General features: G+C 38.8%; 1 protein-coding gene across 2 annotated transcripts; it reads left to right on the top strand.

The window, feature by feature from the left end:
- Positions 1–11,981: 11,981 nt before the first annotated feature.
- On the top strand, positions 11,982–21,181 carry snf8 (SNF8 subunit of ESCRT-II). Of its 2 annotated transcripts, XM_036547717.1 has the most exons (9): positions 11,982–12,150; positions 12,239–12,289; positions 12,688–12,826; positions 13,343–13,447; positions 14,731–14,803; positions 15,379–15,520; positions 16,303–16,377; positions 16,735–16,883; positions 20,613–21,181. In XM_036547717.1, exons 1-8 carry the CDS (start codon positions 12,097–12,099, stop codon positions 16,870–16,872), a joined length of 777 nt encoding a protein of 258 aa, XP_036403610.1. In that variant the 5' UTR covers positions 11,982–12,096; the 3' UTR covers positions 16,873–16,883; positions 20,613–21,181. The 2 variants fall into 2 exon arrangements, with proteins under 2 accessions (XP_036403610.1, XP_036403602.1); XM_036547709.1 differs by lacking the exon at positions 20,613–21,181 and having other exon boundaries at positions 16,735–17,314.

Here is a 21,181-nt window from a genome sequence, read left to right as displayed (position 1 = left end):
CCAAACCTCGACTTGTACCCAGCACTGTCACAGATCCTTCTGCCTGATGATGGCACCGCCTCTAAACCGACCTGGAAAAAATTGACTCTTTTTTTGTTTGCAAAGAGGAAACCACGTGGTCTTGGAGTAGCGAAACCGAGAAAGAGGGGCGGCCCGCTGAAGCTGAGGAGCGGATGGGAGCCCAAAGACAAGCCAGGCTTCACGACTGAAGTGAATGTATGAAGATAGGGTATATACTGCGTACGTAGCCTACACATACGAGGGTGCGTTCTCATGCGCGCTGAGTATTCTAGTGCAGTGGGCTGTGTGGCTTTTCATTTAGAAAACGCCGAATCATGTGTTGGCTTTGAAAAAACGGGGGGTGGGGGAGATTCAGGGTTACATGGTGGGGTCTATCAGAATCAATTACCTTCCACGTACAAAACACTAAATGGCTGAGGATCATATCCTGTGCACATATACGACCCATCTCCGGTCGACTGCTGCCACCACTGATACTGTTTTGGGTTTGAAGTACATGGTTGAGAGTATAGGTCGTTAGGGAAGTTAAGCCATACTGTCAATGTAATATTTACCAACAGTTGGCACAATGCGTTAAAACGTAAGTGATTAATGTACTGAAACACACTGAAATAGGTGGTAACAGAGACATTTATTAGGAAGCGCTGCATTTTTCGAAATTTTGAAAACGGAGGTTGGCGGTGCGCAGACTATTTTTATCTTTGAAACATGGTGGCTTTCACGTCTGACTGTGTGCAGTTGGTCATCTGAGAACACGCTCCCACTCGGTCCTCTTAAATGGCCTCTCCCACTTCCCCACTTCTAAAGACACACTGTTACCACCAGGCTAAAAGCCTGCTACATAGGCCTGCCGATCAAGGTACAGGGATATGCGGCATTCGGAGAGGTACTGCGGGTTAGGAGAGCTCGATTTCTTCCCCTTCGCCCCCTCTTTCGTTTGGATTTCAAACACACGGCCTAACGCCATTAATAGCTCAGTAACATCTGAATAAAGTGGTCCGATGCGTTTCGCATGTTTATGTAATTCAAAATAATCATACGTAACGCATTAGGCCTCGAAGTAGCCTACTGTATGCAAGGTTACCAGCTCATGTAAGAAAACAAACACATGTTCATGTTTTTGAGGAACACAGACAGTGCTCAGCGTTTAAATTTTAACCTTTTTGCCCGTGTGGTTAAACTACATGGATTAAGATGGGGTACTAGATCGTGTTGAAGCGAACTAAATATGTTCGTTCTTTTGTTTTTACAGCCCATTTAGGGTGAATCCTTCCAACAGGTCGTTTCTTGTTCGTAGACTAGTGCATTCATGAGAAACATTGCTGGGGAAAAACACAGATTTGTGATTTGATTCGTGAGACAACGTTGCCGGATATTACATAAAGATTGTAATAGATCTGTATAGCTGTGTGCAAAGAGATAGTGATTTAAAGAAAACGTAGACCGAGGTAGACCTAGCATTACTGGCCCTTGCACGTCGCAAATGCCTCTAATACAAATATGTTCGCATTTTTAAATTAATGGTAAGTATCTTATGTTACAGTTCTTGTTAAATAGCTATCCACTGTTCTGTAACGAAATTGTTCGGCGACTGAAAAAATACCCACATGCGTGAATCACAATACTAAATAATTACGTCATGATTTAATGCCGATATTTTTGATATCTTACGATAAAGAAACCATATTGCTGGTCAAATAGTGATTAAACTGTTACTGTTGTGAAACTAAATAATGAGTTTTACGTTAACATACACACACACCTTTTTATGGCCAACTAGGTCTCAAAAACATAGTTTAAGCAATAATTGCTGGAAGTTTAACTCCATTTTGAAAGCTCACTACACACTTTATGTATGGAACAGCATGCATTATCATCATCTAAGTTACTCACTGGGACACAAAATTGTTGAAAGCAGCATAACTACATAATCTTTTGGCACTTAATGTTTCATCTGTCATGGTTCAAGTCGCTAGTGCGCACACACACGCATGGACACACACACAACCACTCCAGACAATTGTAAAGCAGACAATTGCTATGTTACCATGGAGAGTGTTATACACAAGGTTGGAAGGTGGTGTATATATAGCTATCACAATTACAAGTAATTTTAGTAATATCGTTGAATAGTTACTTTGAAGACTGCGTGAAACGGTCAATGCACGAGAGGGCCCACCTATAATAGTAAAGCAGTAAAATATCACCTTCCTACACAGGCCCCTGACAGCTTTTGGGCCCTGGTGTGCTGCACTGGTTCCACCGTCGATATTTACGCCAGTGGTAACAAGTATTTATCACATATAGGCAGGTATGTAACCAAATTCATTGTACACTGGTTAAGCAAATTGGTGATTTTGCTATTACACTTCCAAGATGTGTGTTAGTAGTCTACTTGCTGATGCTAAATGGTATTCTTCTTAATACTAACTTAATACTAACTATAACTTAGATAATATGTAGAATAAGGACTTCAATTTCCACCTGCAACATTCCGTTAGAGACCCATTTTATGGAGTTGTGTAATTCTCAGAAATAACTAAATCTTTTAAGAGTGGAGCAAACATGTTGTTGAGAACTCAAATATTGCTCATGCTGTGAAGGAAGGGTGATAAAACCATCTCATCAATATAGTAATAGAAGGAGCATGGCTGAAGACTTCTATGTCCACAAATTTGAACAGAATGCATTACATCAGGTAATCAGAACCCCTTTCAGATTCCACCAACAGATACAGTATCTTCCCAGAACTGAATAGACCCTGTTCCTAATCCTAGCTCTAACCGTTGTATGGAAAAAATCTGAGTGAAGTCCTCAGACATCAATGCAATACTCTACATCACTGGGAGAGAAAGACAAAGACAGCAAATAATTGTGGATACAAGCACTTAGTTACAAATCATGGATAGGAAAAAAAGATATTGAAGTCACAAGATATTACCATTTTAGAAGTATCAAGATGGGGATATAGATGAAAGCATTTGTTTCTCATGTAAAATTTCAATTCCACTAGCATTTAGATATTAGACTTACAGCCCACAATCTCCTCCTTTAAATGGCAATTAACACTTTGGGCCTTGCACTTTACCAAAAGTGGATCTTGTATTGGAAGGTGTTTAGTAAACTGTTTTGTTTTTGTTTTTTTCCCCCCCAAATCTCAAGAAACTGTAGGTTTGTATGGTTTTTAAAATGAATTTTTGTACAAGTTTGCCAATCAGCAATTATCTCTGCCTTAAATTTAATTTTTATTTGAGGATGCCCACAGCAGTTTGAGCCACTAAGAAACATGAACATTTCAGGGGCTAACCTATAACCCTGATAGTCAGCATATTAGCTGCTTGGTGCTGTCTCAACAGGAATATTACATAATCTGCCCTGTTTTAAGAACATACTTAATCCAGATTAATTAAAATCTTAGTTCACTTTAACTCCCGTGCTGCTCCGGTAGATTACCCTGTTGTAGATATGTACATGGATATTGTATGTGGCATCACTGTGTCATTCAAAATGTTGCATCACACTCTTTATTATATGAAATAAACTAATACTACAGGGGAGAAGCCTTCACAGAAGGTGTGCATTTTAAGTACTTTTATTAACTGATTTATTGGTCTGTCTGTAAGGCAGAAGATAAATGAATGCTATTTTGTAACAGGTGCTTAGATGTGCATTATAATAATGTTTTGATTCACACAACTACTTTTTGGTTATTGTGCCTCAGAATGGAAACTTTTCCAGGAAATTAATATCAAACGCAAACACAAGGACAAACAATAAAGTACAAAGATATATTTTTAAACCCTTAAGTTCACTTTAAAACATACAGTTACCTTTATGGGAATGGTTGCCCACACAAAGACAGGTAATATCTGGTAATACACCTTTTGTGTAGGTTAAGAAGATTTTACAACCTTTGTGCATTATGTCTGTATGTTATATTATTATATGTATATTATGTGTTTGTATGTGGGATTTCAGATGAAAAAATATTGGTTTGTGATAATATATTAATAAATGTGTATAGAAACAACTGTGTAACTTTGAGAAGTGAGCATGGGTGAGTTTTTGATTTTCTCTTTGAATGAGACCAAATTGGAAACATGCTAAATTTTTTGCAAAGCGGATATTTGTCTGACCCAAACAAAAATCACAAAAAAGGAACTGAAGTTTAACATTGAGACTACAGAATATCTAAAAAAAAATCCACAATTTTATACAGTATGCCTATGTTGACATTGTAATGAAGAATATTTGATCGTTACAGTTTAAAGGCTAATAAACTACTCATAAAAAGATAAAACAAAGACACAAGATGGAGAACAATGAAGGTGTTAATGACCACTCAGTAGGAGCCATTTGGCTTCGTTTAAGAATGAAATGACTTAAGTGATGGCCTTGTAGATTGGTATTCAACCTATTTGGCAGGGAGGAGCTGGAACTGATAAACTTAGACCTGTGGCTAAAAAAACATGGCTGTCTGAATATACTGAGAAACAAGCAAAACCCATCCGCTGGGCGCAATGACAGAATGATGTTTATTAATACAATATTTGTTTGTTCTTAATTATGTATCAGAATTACACATTTCATTAATGTCTCCACAAAATGGACACTTTTTTTTAAACATTCATACTCATTGGCCAGGATATCTGACATTTCTTGGGAACTGCCATAGTTGACAATCAGCACAAACTCCTGTCTTTATACTGGTTCCAAAATCAGTTTGCGGAACTTGTTTTAAAGGTGGCCAGTGTTTTTTGTACACAGTGATAGCTACCTGTTTTTTTTTTTTTTTTAAGTTTTCCAGCAGGAAGTACATGAAGAAAAAGAAATGGTGTGCCAGTGCTCATTGTTTAATCAGTTACTTCCAGAGACTATTTTAGATTAACTGCAATGAAATATCAAGTAGGCTGCCTTTTGGATGCATTGGAAATAAAAGGATAAATTGTAAAACCTCGGAATTCCCGCACAAGTCTTGTTCTAAGTATCGCAGCAGGGGAGCCTGTAGAGAGTAGAAGCGTTATGTTTGGAAGACCTCGTTGCAGATTATTTGGTCCGTTCTTTGTTATGCTAAATCAAAGCAAAATGAAATGAGTCAGGCTGTCATATACATCAGCAAAAGTTTCTTTCGTATTCAAAAGAATCCTGTAAATGAGTCAATGTCTACGATGTCTGCAGCTGTGGTTAATTTAAAATACGTATAGATTGCCCTTGTGTTTGCCTTTCGGGAAATAAAACCGCTTCCACGGGGGGCAAGATGGTAATATATGATATATTATTAAACAGAATATCGTACCTAATACGTATATTATTTTTGATGTAGTCTGTGTACGCAAAAGAACAATTTTGTAAATGCATGTAAGTCATTCACTACAGGTGACCCCACTTAATTTAGTTCAACAAAAATGCTTGGTCAAACATTCATCAAGTCAAACTTTTGTTACAGTGACTTGGAGAACATAACTTGCTAGCATTTTAAGATTAAATGTAAGATGGGTGTCGGCACTTTTCAGTATGACGCATGTATGTATGTATGTATGTATGTATGCACGTCCATTTTAAAGGCAGATACATCTTTTTTTAAATAGACACGTTTTGGAAACCCTCTGGTACGAAGGGAAACTTTTAAAACACCGGTTTGGAAACATTTGTGAGTTTGTATAAGCCATTTTGCTCGTGCCATCGCCACTGTAAATATTTTACCACGAATATCTTGTTTCGCGCATGGGCGCTAGGAGGTTTTCATTCAGAATGGCTCGTTCCTCTAAGAAGTCCCAATGGGGAAACCAGCCTTCGACACAGTACATTGATTATATAATTTAATAAATAAGCAAATGAAAGATCAGTAAAGGATTTCAGCGCCATCGTGTTTTAGCTAGAACTTATACCGATATGTGGTCACATCCAAAAATACAATTACGTACTTATCAAATTTCCGTTTGTTCCATGGTTGCATGAGTGAAAACGTTAATGACTCCAGTGAGCTACACGTCCAAAGTAACAAACCCCCATTGTGCTCGCGCCTGCTACCACCGTGTGGACAAAAGAAGGAAATGCGCCCCAGCTTTTGAGAGCAGGTTTGTTCGATTATTTTATGGACTGGAAATGAAAATGTATAGCTGCGGCCACATTCATCATAATGAATTCAGTGATATTAGACTGACACGATTTAAAGCTTTAGTATTTGGTATTTAGTACATTCATATAGGTTTAACCTGACATTCATCTCGACTCACTCAAATAGTGGTTCCAAGTAGACTTTTTATCTTAATGCTAAGTAGGAAGGAATTTGAGCCTTTGGGAGGGAGAAGAGAACCAAAGAACATGGTTAAATAATTCAATATATCATATTCTAGATTTTAATTCCTTTAATAAGGTCGCCTGTTATTGATTTATGTGAACCAAAACTATGAGAACGTGCACTGGATTGACAGTGATTGACAAGAGAATGTAAAGAGACCAAAATATTAAATCGAATTTCAGACCGTGATAAAAAGAGAGGTAGCAAAATTAATGATTGCAAAAATAATTAGCTCAAATATCATTTCAACTTTTATTAAATAGATCAGTATTTGTTTTTAAGCAAAATATTTTGAAGAGGACGTTGAGAAATTGGTATTTCTTTTAATTAACAACAGCTTAGTTTAAATCACTTTTGTAAAAATCAGTAGGCCTACATCACAAACAACTTACAAAACAGTTTTGGTTCAGGGGTGACCAAACATGAACCAGAGGGTAATTACTCAAATGCCAAAAAGATACACATGTAAGATGCATGTTCCTGGCGGTGACAAAAAATGTCACGCGATAAAAAAAGGCTTAATGTACACGAAGCCAAAAGATTCACGCTTTTCTTTCATAGATATTGCTAGCTACACAATTCAGTGTTTCAAAAAGTAATGCAATATTTACATAGAATTAACAGTCGGCGAAATATCCCCAGATTTGATTAATGTTATATTCCATTACAGTCTTAAGAAGTAGCTTAAAATAATTTTCCAGTGCTGACATGATCATTTGATGGATATAATAATTCTGCCGTGCATTTGCATACATCGTATTGTAACAATATTCGTTTCAATACTCGTTCGACAAATGAAAAAAATGTCACAAATGTCATGTAAAATATGCAAGCAAAAACAAATATACATACTCCCGATTGATTGATTTCAATAAGGTAGGTTATTATCAAATCGTTTTGATATACAACTTAAATACCATTTATATATAACAGACGAAGTTATAAAATACTTTCTAAAACTATGAAATGCATCCTCTATCACTTAATTATACAGCGAATTAAAAACAACTTTAAAATGCTAACAAAAATAATAATAATAACGTTGATCATTTGTGGTCCAATTTTCGTCTCAGTAATAACAATACATTATGAAAGATTGCAAATTAACTTTGGGTCACTATTTAACTATATTCAGCACCTTTTCTTATGGGCTCCCACGAAAATTGCACATTATAATGTGTCAAAAATGTGTACCACATGATGTGATCGCTCTACTAAAGTCAATTTCATTAGAACAGAAATGATACGCTCAATTACGAGATCAACGGAACATGCAGGTGCTGCGCCTGGTTGGCGTTGCGATAAAAAGCTCCATTAAGGTCTTTGATTGAGTCATTAGCCGTTCTGTCTATTCCTGGACAACGAAGCGCGAGGTAGTGCCCGGAAACTCTGGGGAAAAAAAAAAGAAAAGAAAAAAGAAAAATATTGAGACAAATATTAACGTGATCCATGCCATTTACTTTAGTTCACCATTTTCAACAACCTTAAAGAATTCAGTGTAACATTCTAGTGCAGTTTCTTATACATCACCCATTTTGATGTACAAGCGCGCTACAGGGACTTTTATTTTCGTTTCTGTTGCTTGTCATTGGCAACCTGTCTAAGCTCTTCGGTTCGTTTAGTGTAAAGAGCCATCTACCGATTTTTCGGTAGCCCTTCAGTTCAACATTAATGACAGGTTCGTATCAGTCTGTAACATCTACCCATATTTTAAGACGCTGGTGTTCTTTTTTCTACAATACAGGAGCATCTACCCCAGACGAGAGGCTGTCAATCTGCAGTCAAAGTTACAACAGGGTTAAAACAACGTGAGCACAAGACTTTCTAATGTGCAGAAGAGCCGTCTTATCACTGTTTACAAATGCATATCGACAAACATATTAATAACACCAATGTAGCAGAACTAAAGTGTTTTCCCACGCTGCTGTTCCGGTTGTGATAAGGAGCACAGGTGTACAACGGTATAAAAAGATCATTGCTGTTCTGACGAAAAAATGCTATAGCCTACATCTTCTGACTTAAGTTTAGGTAAGTACGATTTCAGTTCATTTACATGAGAGTTTGATGTCCAGACGTTTGTGTATGTGTTAAGTTTTGTTTTGCTAATGTGAGCGATTCATAGGGGTAGTTAGTATTGTTATTACGCTCACTCTGCATGTTAAGGGTAACCTACTGTGCAAGAATCCCATGCTGTGTTAAGCAGCTCCTTCACTCAGATCCTTCTTTCTTTCCCTAAACCCTTGCTTTAACATCTGTGCCTCTTTCTGTCCAGGCTCCAGAGAAACATGAAGGTAGGGGTATGTGTCCTGCTGTTTTCCTGCCTTATTGGCATGCCAGTGGTGTTGGCCAATGGAGAATCTGCAGAAAACAGGTGCAATTGCTACTGTACAGCACCTTCATTACATTACTGGCATTTAGCTGACGCTTTTATCCAGAGCGACTTACGTTGGTTGCATTTTTTTTTACAATGTTATCCATTTATACAGCTGGGAGGCAATTCTGGTTTAAGTACTTTGCCCAAGGGTACAGCAACAGTGCTCCAGCGGGGATTCAAACCAGCAACCTTTCGGTTACAAGCCCTGCTCCTTAACTACTATGATCCACTGCCGGCCCCTTCAGTGTGCCAGGATTCTAATTCAGCATTTTCTAATCATTACAAAATATTTAACATTTTTTGTTAATTCATTGTATCTCAAGAATATGTACAATATAGTGTACAACAGAAAATGATAAAAAACTTGGTGTAGATGGGTGTTCTACGTACCGTGACAGTTGTGTGTATGGACAGTCTGTCAGAGGATGAACAACAGATGAGCCGGCGGTATGCAGAGTCCACTATAGCCAGTGACATCAGCAAGATCGTGGACTCCATGGTGCAGAAGAACTTTGTCAACTTCCTGCTCACCCAGAGGGAGAAGAAGAGCGAGTGAGTAACAGATGGAAATATATCTTGAATGGGCTGGGTTAGGGGTTTGGAGAGGAAAAAGAGTGAAAATCCATCTCATCATGTAATATATTAATGTATACCTCACCCTTTTCCTTCTGGAAAGAATCAGTAATTTACTTCACAATTGTCATATAAAATGTCCATGTTTTTGGACTTTGAAATTAAACTGAACTTTGATCAGAAAAAGTCAGTAAGTATTTGAAAATGAACCTCAGGGAAAGAGTTGAATGTTGAATCTTACTAAGCACATATTAAGTCAATGGCCTTACAGGTCTAGTTTCTGAGTGTTTCATGTCCCCATCTATACGCTCTACCCAAATTTAAGTTTTTCTCACCAGCCTAGATGGCTTTTAACAAATTCTTTTTTAGGCCCACTGTGATGCCCGAGGAGGCAGGGACTCAGCTATTCTATGAACTTCTAAAACAGAAGTTTACCCAGTGGGTCCATAGCAAGGGCGATAGAACCAGGTGAGATTTTGTACAACATTCTAACAACTGTTGAGCTATACTGTAGTGTGTGTGTGTCTGTGTGTGTGGTTTATGAGAAGTGAAAAAAATAAGATGAAATGCCAACTAATATTGCTTTCTTGATATGCCCCACAGGACCCAATAACGTTGTGCTGCAGTGGTGAAGTGGTGAGGGAAGTCAATCATTGGTTAAAAAGTATATAATCCAGGAGCTCAGCCGCTACTGCCTATATCATCATACAGAGGTCAATCATTTGACTCTTCTACTGAATCAACTTCACTGTAACTAAAGTGCATTTCACAAAATAAAATCATTAATTGATTTAAGCAAAGTAATATTCTCTGTGTGCTGTCATTTTCCTTTTTTCAAGGTGCAATGTGAAAAAATTATACATTTGAATCAAAGGCTCAAATGAATGTTTTAACTATGTGTTTAGCTGCCCCCCTGAAATAGGCAGACAGTGCAGAGCTATAGGAATATGGGTGTTTTTAGTATACTGGACTGATTGTCTCTTGACTATATTTTGAATCAGGCCACCTGTGTTCTCAGTTCACAGATCAGTAAATCTACACTTTGCCTCCTGCAGTGAATGAATGGGTAGTTAGTTAAGCATTAAGGAATCTAAATTAATTTGTATTTGTCACTCTAACAAGTGCACGGCAGGTTCCGTAAGTTCCACTCTAACAGTTTGGTGGCTGACATAGTAGTGCTAGAAACTGAGCTCTAGTAACTAGATAGAGCAGAAAAAACATTTTAAGCTTACAAAAACCCTATGATCTGTTGCTTGATTGGTAACTTGGTCCTGAGTTTAGCGAAAAATTAGCATTATGAATTTAGGTAATAAGTACAAAAATACCACAGACGCTCTTATTTCGACCACTAAAATACACAAAAAATGGAAAGCTATCAGACCTCAAAAAGAGGTCACATACATGCACAATAGCTCATCACTGTCAGAAAGGCACAGCAAAGGCAGATCCTTATCAAATACCATCTCAGCAAATGCAGCCTGGCCATTGAAAAAGGCTGGCACAGACAAATATGGTTAGCTCGGTAATCCAGACTCTGGGATTACTGTGAAACAAGAGCAGTCTGGATAGACATTTATTTTTCTAAACCCTATACCCACATGCAAGAGGAATATCTGCTATCAGAGGGGCTACCAGAGCCATTGTCATGTCAATATGTTGCCACTTGTAACAACTATAAGGGGCACAAACTGGATTTTGCACAGCAGGAATCAAAAGTTCTGAATACTTGTTCAATGTAATTTCTGTTAAGGGTACTTTCTGTAACATGTAATGGATACATGTAATTGTTTATTAACATTATCATATAAGACCTTTGTTTTGTATGTATTCATGCATAGTTGTATTTAGTGTTTACTCTGCATATATGGATGCACACGTATTTGTATGCATATATTTTATATTGCACTACATATTTATACATGCATGATTGTATGTACACTGCTTTGGTTTCCACTCATTTGGTTTGCACTCCAGTGAATTTCATTGAAATCATTACACAAATGTATCATACACTATGGCTGTCAAACTGCCCCTTAAAGCTGCAAATCATAGCTATTTTAATACACCATAAAGTTATTAAACAGTATGGTGCAGGTTAACGCTTATCCCACATTACTTTTGATATAACTGAGCTCAATAGTATAATATATAATGCTATCACAGATAAAATTTCATTTTTATCTAATTTGTGTTTTGCACCGTCGGCTGTACTTTTTGTTTCTATTTTCTATTGAATGTGCCCTTAATATTGAAATGGCCAGCACTGGTTAGCCATTTTGGATTTGATTTGGTGTTTGATATGTATTTTTACTACTTATTCCTTCATTTTATGCTGGGTTGGCTGGACGAGTGGTGCACAATGTCGATGCAATGAGTAATTCAACCGCAGGCGGCGCCATTGTAAAACAACTGGAAAGCATTCTTTTCCTGGGAACACTTATAACCGGATATGAGTTAAAACACCAACGAAGAAGAACAGGAAACAATCAGAAGAGATCGTATGTAGTTTTAGAAGCCGTGCTATGAGCATTTAAACTTATCTTGCTTTTTACCTTTGGAGAGGAAAGTTGATACAGATGTTTCTAATAAAACATAGCAATCGATAAACTGCTATCTAGGAGCTCCTCTAGTTAGGTAGCTTACTAGATTTCAGCTCAATGATGGAGTGAACATGGCTAACTAGACTAGATTGGTTATTAGCGATCCCAAGTAACGTTAGCTAGGTTCGTTAACTGCCGAGCTGTTTAGTGGTCGAAGCTGAATATTAATTGCATTTAGAAATTTAATATAGCCTTTAATTTTGACGATATTCGATCGCGGACTCAAAATGCACAGGAGGGGAGTTGGAGCCGGGGCGATCGCCAAAAAGAAGCTTGCTGAGGTAATTTTCTCGAATTAGCCAGCGTGCTAATTAATGATTTTAAGAGTTCAGCTTTACAGTGCAGCTAACGATATGTGTCGGTTTGCAGGCCAAATATAAAGAGAGGGGTACGGTTCTTGCAGAGGATCAAATCGTGCAGGTGAATTCTTATACACTCTCTCTCTCTCTCTCTCTTTCTCTCTCTCTCTCTCTCTCTCTCTCTCCCTCTCCCTCTCCCTCTCCCTCTCCCTCTCTCTTTACCTCTCTCTTTACCTCTCTCTCTCTATGTTTGCACTTTAGATAAAGCCAGTTTTTATATGTCTGTGGAATGCCCAAGGTCCCTGTCACTGTTCATGTTTTAACAAGTTGGCTTTGTGTTTGTGCCCTGTAAAATCAACAGGACCAGGTTGAATGCCGCCCAGCCAGATTAGTTGTACTCTAAATTGGTTCTGTGGTTCTTATATGGCCATTGCCAATTACCAGAACATGCAGTCATTAAAGAAAGCCACTCAGCATCCTCCCTCGATGAAAGATGTCACGTGTGTTTCTGCATTCCAGATGTCCAAACAGCTGGAGACCTTCAAAACCCATCTGGAGGAGTTTGCTAGCAAGCACAAACAGGAGATCCGTAAAAGCGCGCAATTCCGTGTGCAGTTCCAGGAAATGTGTGCTGCCATTGGGGTGGACCCGCTGGCTTGTAAGATCCGTGAAACCATATACCCTTCTAATGTCACAGAGGATGTTTGAGAGTGTATATTAACCAAACTTAACAATGGTTACATTCATCTGGAATGACTTAGACACAGTACATCTTGGATAGTATTTTGTAGTTATTTTACATAGAAGGGTTAAGCCTCAAGCAGTTTAGAGGAATGAGGATCTTTTTTCCAAGGTGACTAAAAATGCAATAATCACATTAATTGAAAATTTAATAAAGATGACTTATTTTTAAGATTTTGTCATCTGTTGCACTCGTTTTATGAAGATATCTGTATTGTTCTGATGGGGATGTTAGTGATGTTCAGACAGTAATTCAAACCACAGTTATGTAGTTGCCTCTTTTGAGGTTTTCTGTGTAGTTTAAAAAAATGCACATGCCAAGCTCTCAGATCAGAAATTGTTAAGTAATTTTTTTAAGTCAATGAAATGGTTTTCTAGTACTTTGGCTAAAGTGTTATGTGTGATGGAAAAATATTTTCTGTATGGTTGACAGCTGGAAAGGGCTTCTGGTCAGAGATGCTGGGTGTGGGAGATTTCTACTATGAGCTGGGAGTGCAAATCATTGAAGTTTGCCTGGCTTTGAAGCACAGAAATGGAGGTGAGTTCTAATTAGGTTGGCCTGGTCCTCTGGGGCTACTCTGCAGAAATGCGTCACCTATATGATATACACAGACAACTTTCTGACAAGGAGACCAACAGTACAGGGCCCCTGAAGTCACACAGTTGCAGACAAAATTTTCAGTAGCTTGTCAGGCCTTCAAGTGTATCTTGTGTATGTAATCCAATAACAGTGTAAACCTGTGTAAATGTTCACCTGTCTAAACAGTGTAAACTTTACATGTCACCAAAAATGTTGTGGCATTATGACATTCTTCAAAAAAGGGTTGCACCTTGGAAAAAGTTGCAAATTTGTTAATGGGGAGAGCTGCACCAAATCTTCCAAGTGCTGTTGGGTCTTCTGCAGTGTACTGTGGGATTTGTAATGTGTAAAATTGCTGTTGGCTGAAGCAAGTGAATTGAAAGTTTGACTTCTTCGTATCTCCTGCATGAGTTCAGTTGGTAGTTCCAAAGTGAGTTGAAAAGGGTGAAAAGAAAAAATTAAAGTTTTGTCTGCTGAAAGCAGACACTATTCAGTGGTGTCACTTTTCTAACGATGCCTTTGTCAGTTAGCATTAGCGTTAGATGTTTTGACTTGAATTTCCATGAATGTAGGTCAGTGAGTGGACCACTTGATGGATCCATTGACATATATTTTTATGCTGTCTACCCTTTATGTAACTATGTTTCGAACTGTCTGTGGTACATTTGGCTTGTCTCATTTTGACAATCTCTGCAGTCACACAGGAGTGCTGAAATGAGATGAGTGCAAATTGCTGATATGCTTGCACGCAGTCTTTACTTGTAACTTGCTTTTTATTTGATGGCTTTATAACATTCAAAGAAGCTATGTTTCTGTCTGTGCCATCTATCCTTTGTTGTTTTGACCTATCGTAAACACAACAGGTGAATCTCAGAATTGGCTCCAAACACATATATCAGCAAATTGCTAAAGGAACAATTGTTAGTAATCATGAATAATGATGAATTGCTGTGTCCCTTATTACTCAAAAAACCCAGAAGTATGCATGGGAGAGGCATGTTCGTATGTAATAACAGTATCCCCATACTCCCAGGCTTGTCTGGTAAGTAAATCAGTAATCAACTGTTTAGACTTACCACATATCAATTTGTTATATTTGATGTATAATACTGCAAATCACAATGCTAGGTCCATATACCAGGTCTAAAGTATTTCAAGAGGTCAGTGCAGAACAAAGCAAAAAGATGGCAAATACAAGATGATGTTTTGTCTCTAGTTTTTTGTGTCTGTCTCTTTTCCAGGTCTTATTACCCTGGATGAACTCCACCACAGAGTGCTAAAGGGAAGAGGGAAGTTTGCTCAGGATGTGAGCCAGTGAGTACTGCTGGACTTGAATTGCTCAAAATTGGGATTGATTTCAAACAGATTATATGAGGGTACACTTACAGCGATCATAAATAAATAAATTTCATTAGTAGATGTGAAATTTGTGAAAAGTAAATTAATTATGGTTATTGCTATCTGTTGCTATTGCTATCTATGAAGTAAAGTAAGGGTGAACCAAACCCTTTTCCAGGACAAGCCAACAATGAATACCTTCATACCTTTACATAAATACAATAATAAAAACACTAGAAACTGACATTAAAATTGATTTCCCTCCGTACTTTTCTGGCGTTGATAATTATTGGTTTTAACTTTCCCAGCTGCAAATGGTATTGTTATCACCTTGCATAACCAGTCACCAAGAGAACTTAACTAAAAGGTCAGAGCAGAAGTACACGTGATTTATGACATCTGAACAAAATGGAGGAAAATATAAACTCAGAAGAAGGAAACAATAAGTCTAAGGAATTGTCTAAGGAAAGACCCAGCGGTATGTCTTTGAGGCGTTCTTCACTCTAATACATGATTGTCTCTGACTGCCTCCCTCTCTCCCTCCATCCCAGGGATGACCTGATCAGGGCCATTAAGAAGCTCAAAGCTATGGGGAATGGCTTTGGGATGATCCCGGTGGGTGGCTCCTACCTGGTCCAGTCAGTGCCGGCAGAGCTCAACATGGACCACACGGTCGTTCTGCAGCTGGCTGAGGTAAGGCGCGGGCAGAAGGGGAAGCGGAAACGGATCCCTTTACCTGAACCCATAGACCTCAGTTGATCAGGGCTTGATCGCTGTTACCAATCTGCAGATAGCCTGCTTTCGCAAGCACTAACAATCTGCTTCCATTTACAAAAAATGCAGTAATGAGATCGGCTGCTCTCCGGCTTTTATGTTGAATTTCTCAGAAGCAACCTGTAACACTGTCCCATGGCTGTAGCATGATGCCACACAACAAACACTTCCGCACCTATGTTAGTAACCAGCATACTAGCTAAGGTGAGATAGTAGATATGCAGTAACATTCACTAGTAGAGGGAAGTAGGTAGCATGTCACATGAATTCTGCCTTATGAGTTCTGCCTGTGTAAAGGCAAGCTAGCTCATTCAGTATAGGTTGTTCCAACACACTCCCATTTATGTTCTAGTCAGTTACAGAAAAGGAATATATCATATCCATGTGCTGTTGGACAGGACGAAACCAACCGTGTACTGCAGGTAAAGCTCATAGACAGAGGAAATGTCTAATAAGCATCAAAGACACTGACAGTTTGTTCATCGTACCTACGATTAAAATCCATCTGTCGTCAAGCAGCAGATCATGAGTTAGGAAATCACATAGGCCCAAAATCATTTCTGTATCAGGTGCCCTGTGTCTCAGTGTGGCTTTTTGAAGGTACTGTAACCACCACAGAGGATGAAAGGCTGAAGTCAAGTGTGGATGTGGACTGGATGTGGAGTAGGGTGGCTGTGTGAATGTCTGTGTTTCACTTGCAGAAGAAAGGCTACGTGACAGTGAGCGAGATCAAGGAGGGCCTGAAGTGGGAGAAGGAGCGAACCTGCCATGTGCTGGTGAGTGAGAACAACGCAGCCACTGAAACAGGCAATGCAGGGTGCAGTGCATGCCACCGAGAGGCAGACATGCTTTACAGCGGTACAGTCATGCAGAGTTCAGTTTGAAGTGAGGAGGAAGTAGAGGGAGGGAGAGGAACAGGGGTTTGGAACTAAAGGAGATGCAGGAAGGAGAAAGGCAGTGGAGGGAAAGAAAAGGGGAATGGTGTGAAAGTGAACAGAGACGGAGGTTTGAGGGAGATGGCTAGAGGGAACAGGATGAGGTAATACAGAGGTCAGACCCCAAAAGGAAGGAATGGGACAGTTGATCTGCTCCAGCAATCTCCTAACTCCAGTGTACTGCTTTTACTCAATCAGGACCACCTCCTGAAAGAGGGCCTGGCCTGGCTGGACTCCCAGGCTGCTGGCGAGCCCCAGTACTGGTTGCCTGCTCTCTTTTCTGAGCTGTCCTCTCGTGATGTCACACCGGAGGAGGCCAATCAGATGGTGCCTTGAGGAAGAGACAGGTGCTTTTTTTCAATACATGGGGTGGGGCTGTTTTTGCTTACAGCATGATTTAGGAAAGCCACTTGGACTGAAAGTGTACCATCTGCTTTTTGTTAACATCTGTAAAATAAAAAGTTTGTATATTTAAAAGAATCAAAGTCAAGGAATGCATATGGATGGGCACTGGAGCATATGAAAGTACACAGAGCTGGAAAGCCAGTCTCTTGCCCACTGATGCCCCTCTGGAATCTTACTCTCTGTGATGCAACCAACTGAATTTTTCTGGTAAAGACATAGGGATTATCACTGAAATGCACTTCAGTGTGGCAGCTGGAACTCATCATCAGTAACAGTGTGTAATTCATGAACAAAGTTTGAAAATATCTCTTCAAAACAATTAGTACACATTGAAAATGTAACCGATATTCTATTAAATATGAAGTTAACAGGACCCTGATGTGAAGGGGTGCCAAGTGTTTATTTCAGTTGATTGTAACTGAATTGAAAAACTTAGTGTCAAACAATTAGCTGTCAGACACGCCCAGGTCTTTGTTCTATCCTGTTTTTAGTAAAGGCATCTTTGTTTCTTGTAAGATGGTGTCATTCTCTTAGTGGGGACTTCTGGACCATTAAGCATACTATGTCATTTCACAGCTAAAGGGACAGATTCTTGCTTTTTATTAACCATTTCAAGCATTTTGATGTGTGTGTTTGTGAAATATCAAACTCTTACAAGACACGGTTCATCAAAAGCCAAAAAACTCTTGAGGACACCTGCCTTTAACATTTTGTTTGTTTGGCAGACACAGTCCACTACATTTGGTAAGTGCTGTAGTTGTGGCCAGACAAATGTTAAGCTGGCCATTTACCCAGTTGTATATATGTATTCTTAAGTAATGATTTAGTTAACATTTCTTTGTGAGCACCCTGCTCTCTGATACATTTTAACAGCAATTGTTGCATGGCTTTACAACATTTAAAGATACAAGCCAGCAATTAATATATCTTGGACTGTTTGGTGTTAGTGTCTGGATTTTGGATTCCTAAACTTGAAATAAAAATGATTTTGTAAATATTTTTTGCAAGTACTGGAGTATTTTTTGACAAAAGATTGATTTAATAATTGTATTTTACGTTTAGAGTTAAGTTTATAACAGGCTAATCTATTGAAGTTTCAAAAGAACCACACAGAATACCTCTAAACACAGTAACTCCAAGTCCTAACATTATAACATAGCAACTGACCATTTATTGACAAAGTAGACTTTACAATGAGGAAAACATACATTTTTTCATTAAAAAAAATATATATAGTAGATTAAATAACGGTGATTAAACATCTAATTGAAATGGAATTCTGTTGACCGGTTCCTTGTTTTGAAAAATATGTAACCCCTTTTGAAATCACAGCAGTGCATATACTGACACAACAGGGGCATCCTTTTCTGTTTGAACCTAAAATTATACAGTGATCAACTATTCTTTTTGTATATTTTTCAAACAGGTGTAATGAAGAGAAAAATGCTAAAACATTTTATAGCAAATCACATTCAGAATTGCATAAACCACTGCTGCGTTTAATACTAAAGAATTGGCAAAGGCCAGGGATCCAGATCAGATTGGGTCCTTTAGTTTAAATTCAAGCTGGCATCGCAGTGAATATCCAAGTAGACGGATGCTATGTAGATAGACAGTTAATATATTTATAGATTTGTTTCTCCTTTACCAAAAATAAACCATTTTACAAGACACAGGAAGGTTTGGTCAAAAAATTAGGGGAAAAAACAAATTACACTGAGTGAAGTCCCTTATTTCCCTATTGGGAAAGGACATTATTAAGAGATGGCCTGCACAGGATACATGGGTGATGGGGGCATAATTCAGAACTCGTTGAAGGTAAAATAAAAATTATCCACGTGACACAAACATGGCAGAAACTGAAGGCCACTTAGACACTCTCTTTTTCAAGTCTGACTGATGGCTGAAATCTTCAGAAAAATGACTCAATTCTTTATACCACAAAGTATCCAAAATGCTGCCAATGGCCATACTAGCCCTATACATTCCCATTAACCCACAGCACAAATGCTACCCCTGGCCTTCAGTCTGTTTTTAGGATAGGAGTTGTGTTTTTCTGAGCATGAAATTAGCAGAAATCAGTTCATGTCTGACATCATTTCGGTCTGATTTTTCCCAGCCCTGGGTGAGCACAATTTGTTGGAGACGCTTCTAAAGAGTCAATCTTCAGAAATGTGTTCATTAACCAATCCTGAATATTCTCTACCCTACTGATAAACATGAAAAATTAGTGTTCCAGAAAATTTTAAGAAATACCAAAAAAGGCACAAGCTTGGTTAGACAAGCCAAAATTTAAAGAAGCAAAAACCGTCAATCTCCCTGCAATATTCAGATGTGAGAGGTAGGTTGAGGTTTCAGTTCTTTGAGTGTTACTCCGTTGTTTTAGCTGTTGGAGAGTCAATCCAAAAGGTGAGGAGAAAGAAGCACCTCAGGTAAAAAGAAAAAAAAAAAAACATCTGGAAAATCCTGGAACGACTCAACGATGACTCCACTGTGAATACAGAACCTCTTAGATTTACCTCTGTGCTTTCACAGCACAGATGTTCGAGGTTGGATATGCCCAAAAGCATTAAGTGAATTCTTAAAGATGTTTGTTTTAGAGCCTTCCTTTCAGTAATCAGCGCTGAGGGAGACATTATCAGCCAGTCTGTGTACAAGAGCTACTCCATGCTGGATCTGGAAGGCTGAAATTGAGTAGGTTTTCCTTGTCTAAACTAACTGAGGGGGAAGGCTTAATTGGTTCTAGCCAGACAACGATAAATTGGATCAGATGGTTAAGTGCTTAGCTGGAATGAAACCCTCTTGAGGGCCACAACTCCGAAACAAGTGTGTAAAACAGCGTTTCCAAATCTTTGCCCTGGAATACCCCCTTGTGAGCAAAGTTTCACACAGCTGAGCCTAGTTCCTTACATTTCAGCATTTACTTTAACGCTGATTAATATCTTACAGTTTACATCAAGAGGGCCCAAACTCTGGTCCTGCAGGGTGGCTATCCAGGAACATTTTATTGAACCAGAAGACTTGATTATTATTAATTACTCATTTGAGGCAATAAAATATTTATGAAGCGGTTCTGAACTGTGGCCACCCTGGACCAGGACTGAACACTCTGATTTAAACATATTTCACAAAAAATAAGACTGGACACAGCTATGTGGTGTACCCAACGCATTCCACACAGCCACAACTGAAATGAAGCTGACCTTACACAACAGGACATTAACCATGTTAACAGAGGTTAACGGTGCAACTTACCTAATGAGAGCTACAATGTCTGCCTCTTAAGACATCATAGAACCACTGCAAAAGTTCTGACTCTAATAATCTGCCTCGTAGTTAACAATAATCTTCTACTTTTACAGAAGGTAGGGTCTGTGGTCCTTTCTTGTTCAAACTGGACAGAGGGGCACAGGGTTCAAAGGACTAAGCATTCCACAATTACTCTTCAGTTTCCATTTGCACCTTTCAGTGCATTGAAAGACCACACTTTATCCCAGCCATAAAGTTATTACTGGTTTTCTTTCAACCAGACACTCACAAATCTTGACCCAAGATCGCTTCTTGATCACAAAAAGGGACTGCAGTGAGTGGCCTGTCAGTTTAGTAAAATGCTCTGAGGTTTTCCAGATCTTCGAGGTGTCAGAAGTGAGGTACTTCTCTGTTTTTGGCAGGGGGAGGAAACTGGAGGGTCAGAATGGTGCCAATGGTGTTCCTCCTACCTCAGAAATGGACAAATCTATCCCAACTTTGCGCAGGGAGTCACCTGCACAAAATCAGCTGCAGTTCAAGAGTAATATGGGCCTACTGTGGAGAAGGAAACAATGCAAACAGAACAAAGCCTTTTGGTTCCAATGAAGAAGTTCCACTCTAGGGTTTGTTGCATTTGTATTTGTCAATGAAATCAATAGGTTGTGAACAGTCTATTTGGGTTCTTTTTTGCTTCGTGTCCCATGTGCATTTCTGTAAAGCCTGACGCAATTCTAGTTGCTTATTTAATTCTACCAGTTAAACCACAGCCATTACTTTTGGCTTGGTGCAAACAGGGCTAACCTGTCTAAAAATGATGTCTGGTGGTAAAGCTTTGAGATGGAAGTTGCACAGAGGTACAGTATACAATGCAAAGGCTACCATCTACAGCACAGATAAAAGAGGAAGCATGCACCTTCAGTAGTACCAACCCAGTGTGCTGTCTGGACCTCTCAAACAAATTAAGAAGATACAAATCTGACACCTTCTAAAG

Source organism: Megalops cyprinoides, chromosome 1, assembly GCF_013368585.1.
Source record: "Megalops cyprinoides isolate fMegCyp1 chromosome 1, fMegCyp1.pri, whole genome shotgun sequence".
In the NCBI taxonomy this organism is placed as follows: Eukaryota; Metazoa; Chordata; class Actinopteri; order Elopiformes; family Megalopidae; genus Megalops; species Megalops cyprinoides.
The sequence above is the reverse complement of the archived record's forward strand: the minus strand, read 5'-3'. Positions and strand labels throughout refer to the sequence as shown.

Coding starts and splice junctions, on each gene's coding strand:
- snf8 (XM_036547717.1), top strand. CDS start 12,097: ATGCACAGGAGGGGAGTTGGAGCCGGGGCGATCGCCAAAAAGAAGCTT. Junction 12,827..13,342: donor TGGGGTGGACCCGCTGGCTT/GTAAGATCCGTG, acceptor TATGGTTGACAG/CTGGAAAGGGCTTCTGGTCA. Junction 13,448..14,730: donor TTTGAAGCACAGAAATGGAG/GTGAGTTCTAAT, acceptor TCTCTTTTCCAG/GTCTTATTACCCTGGATGAA.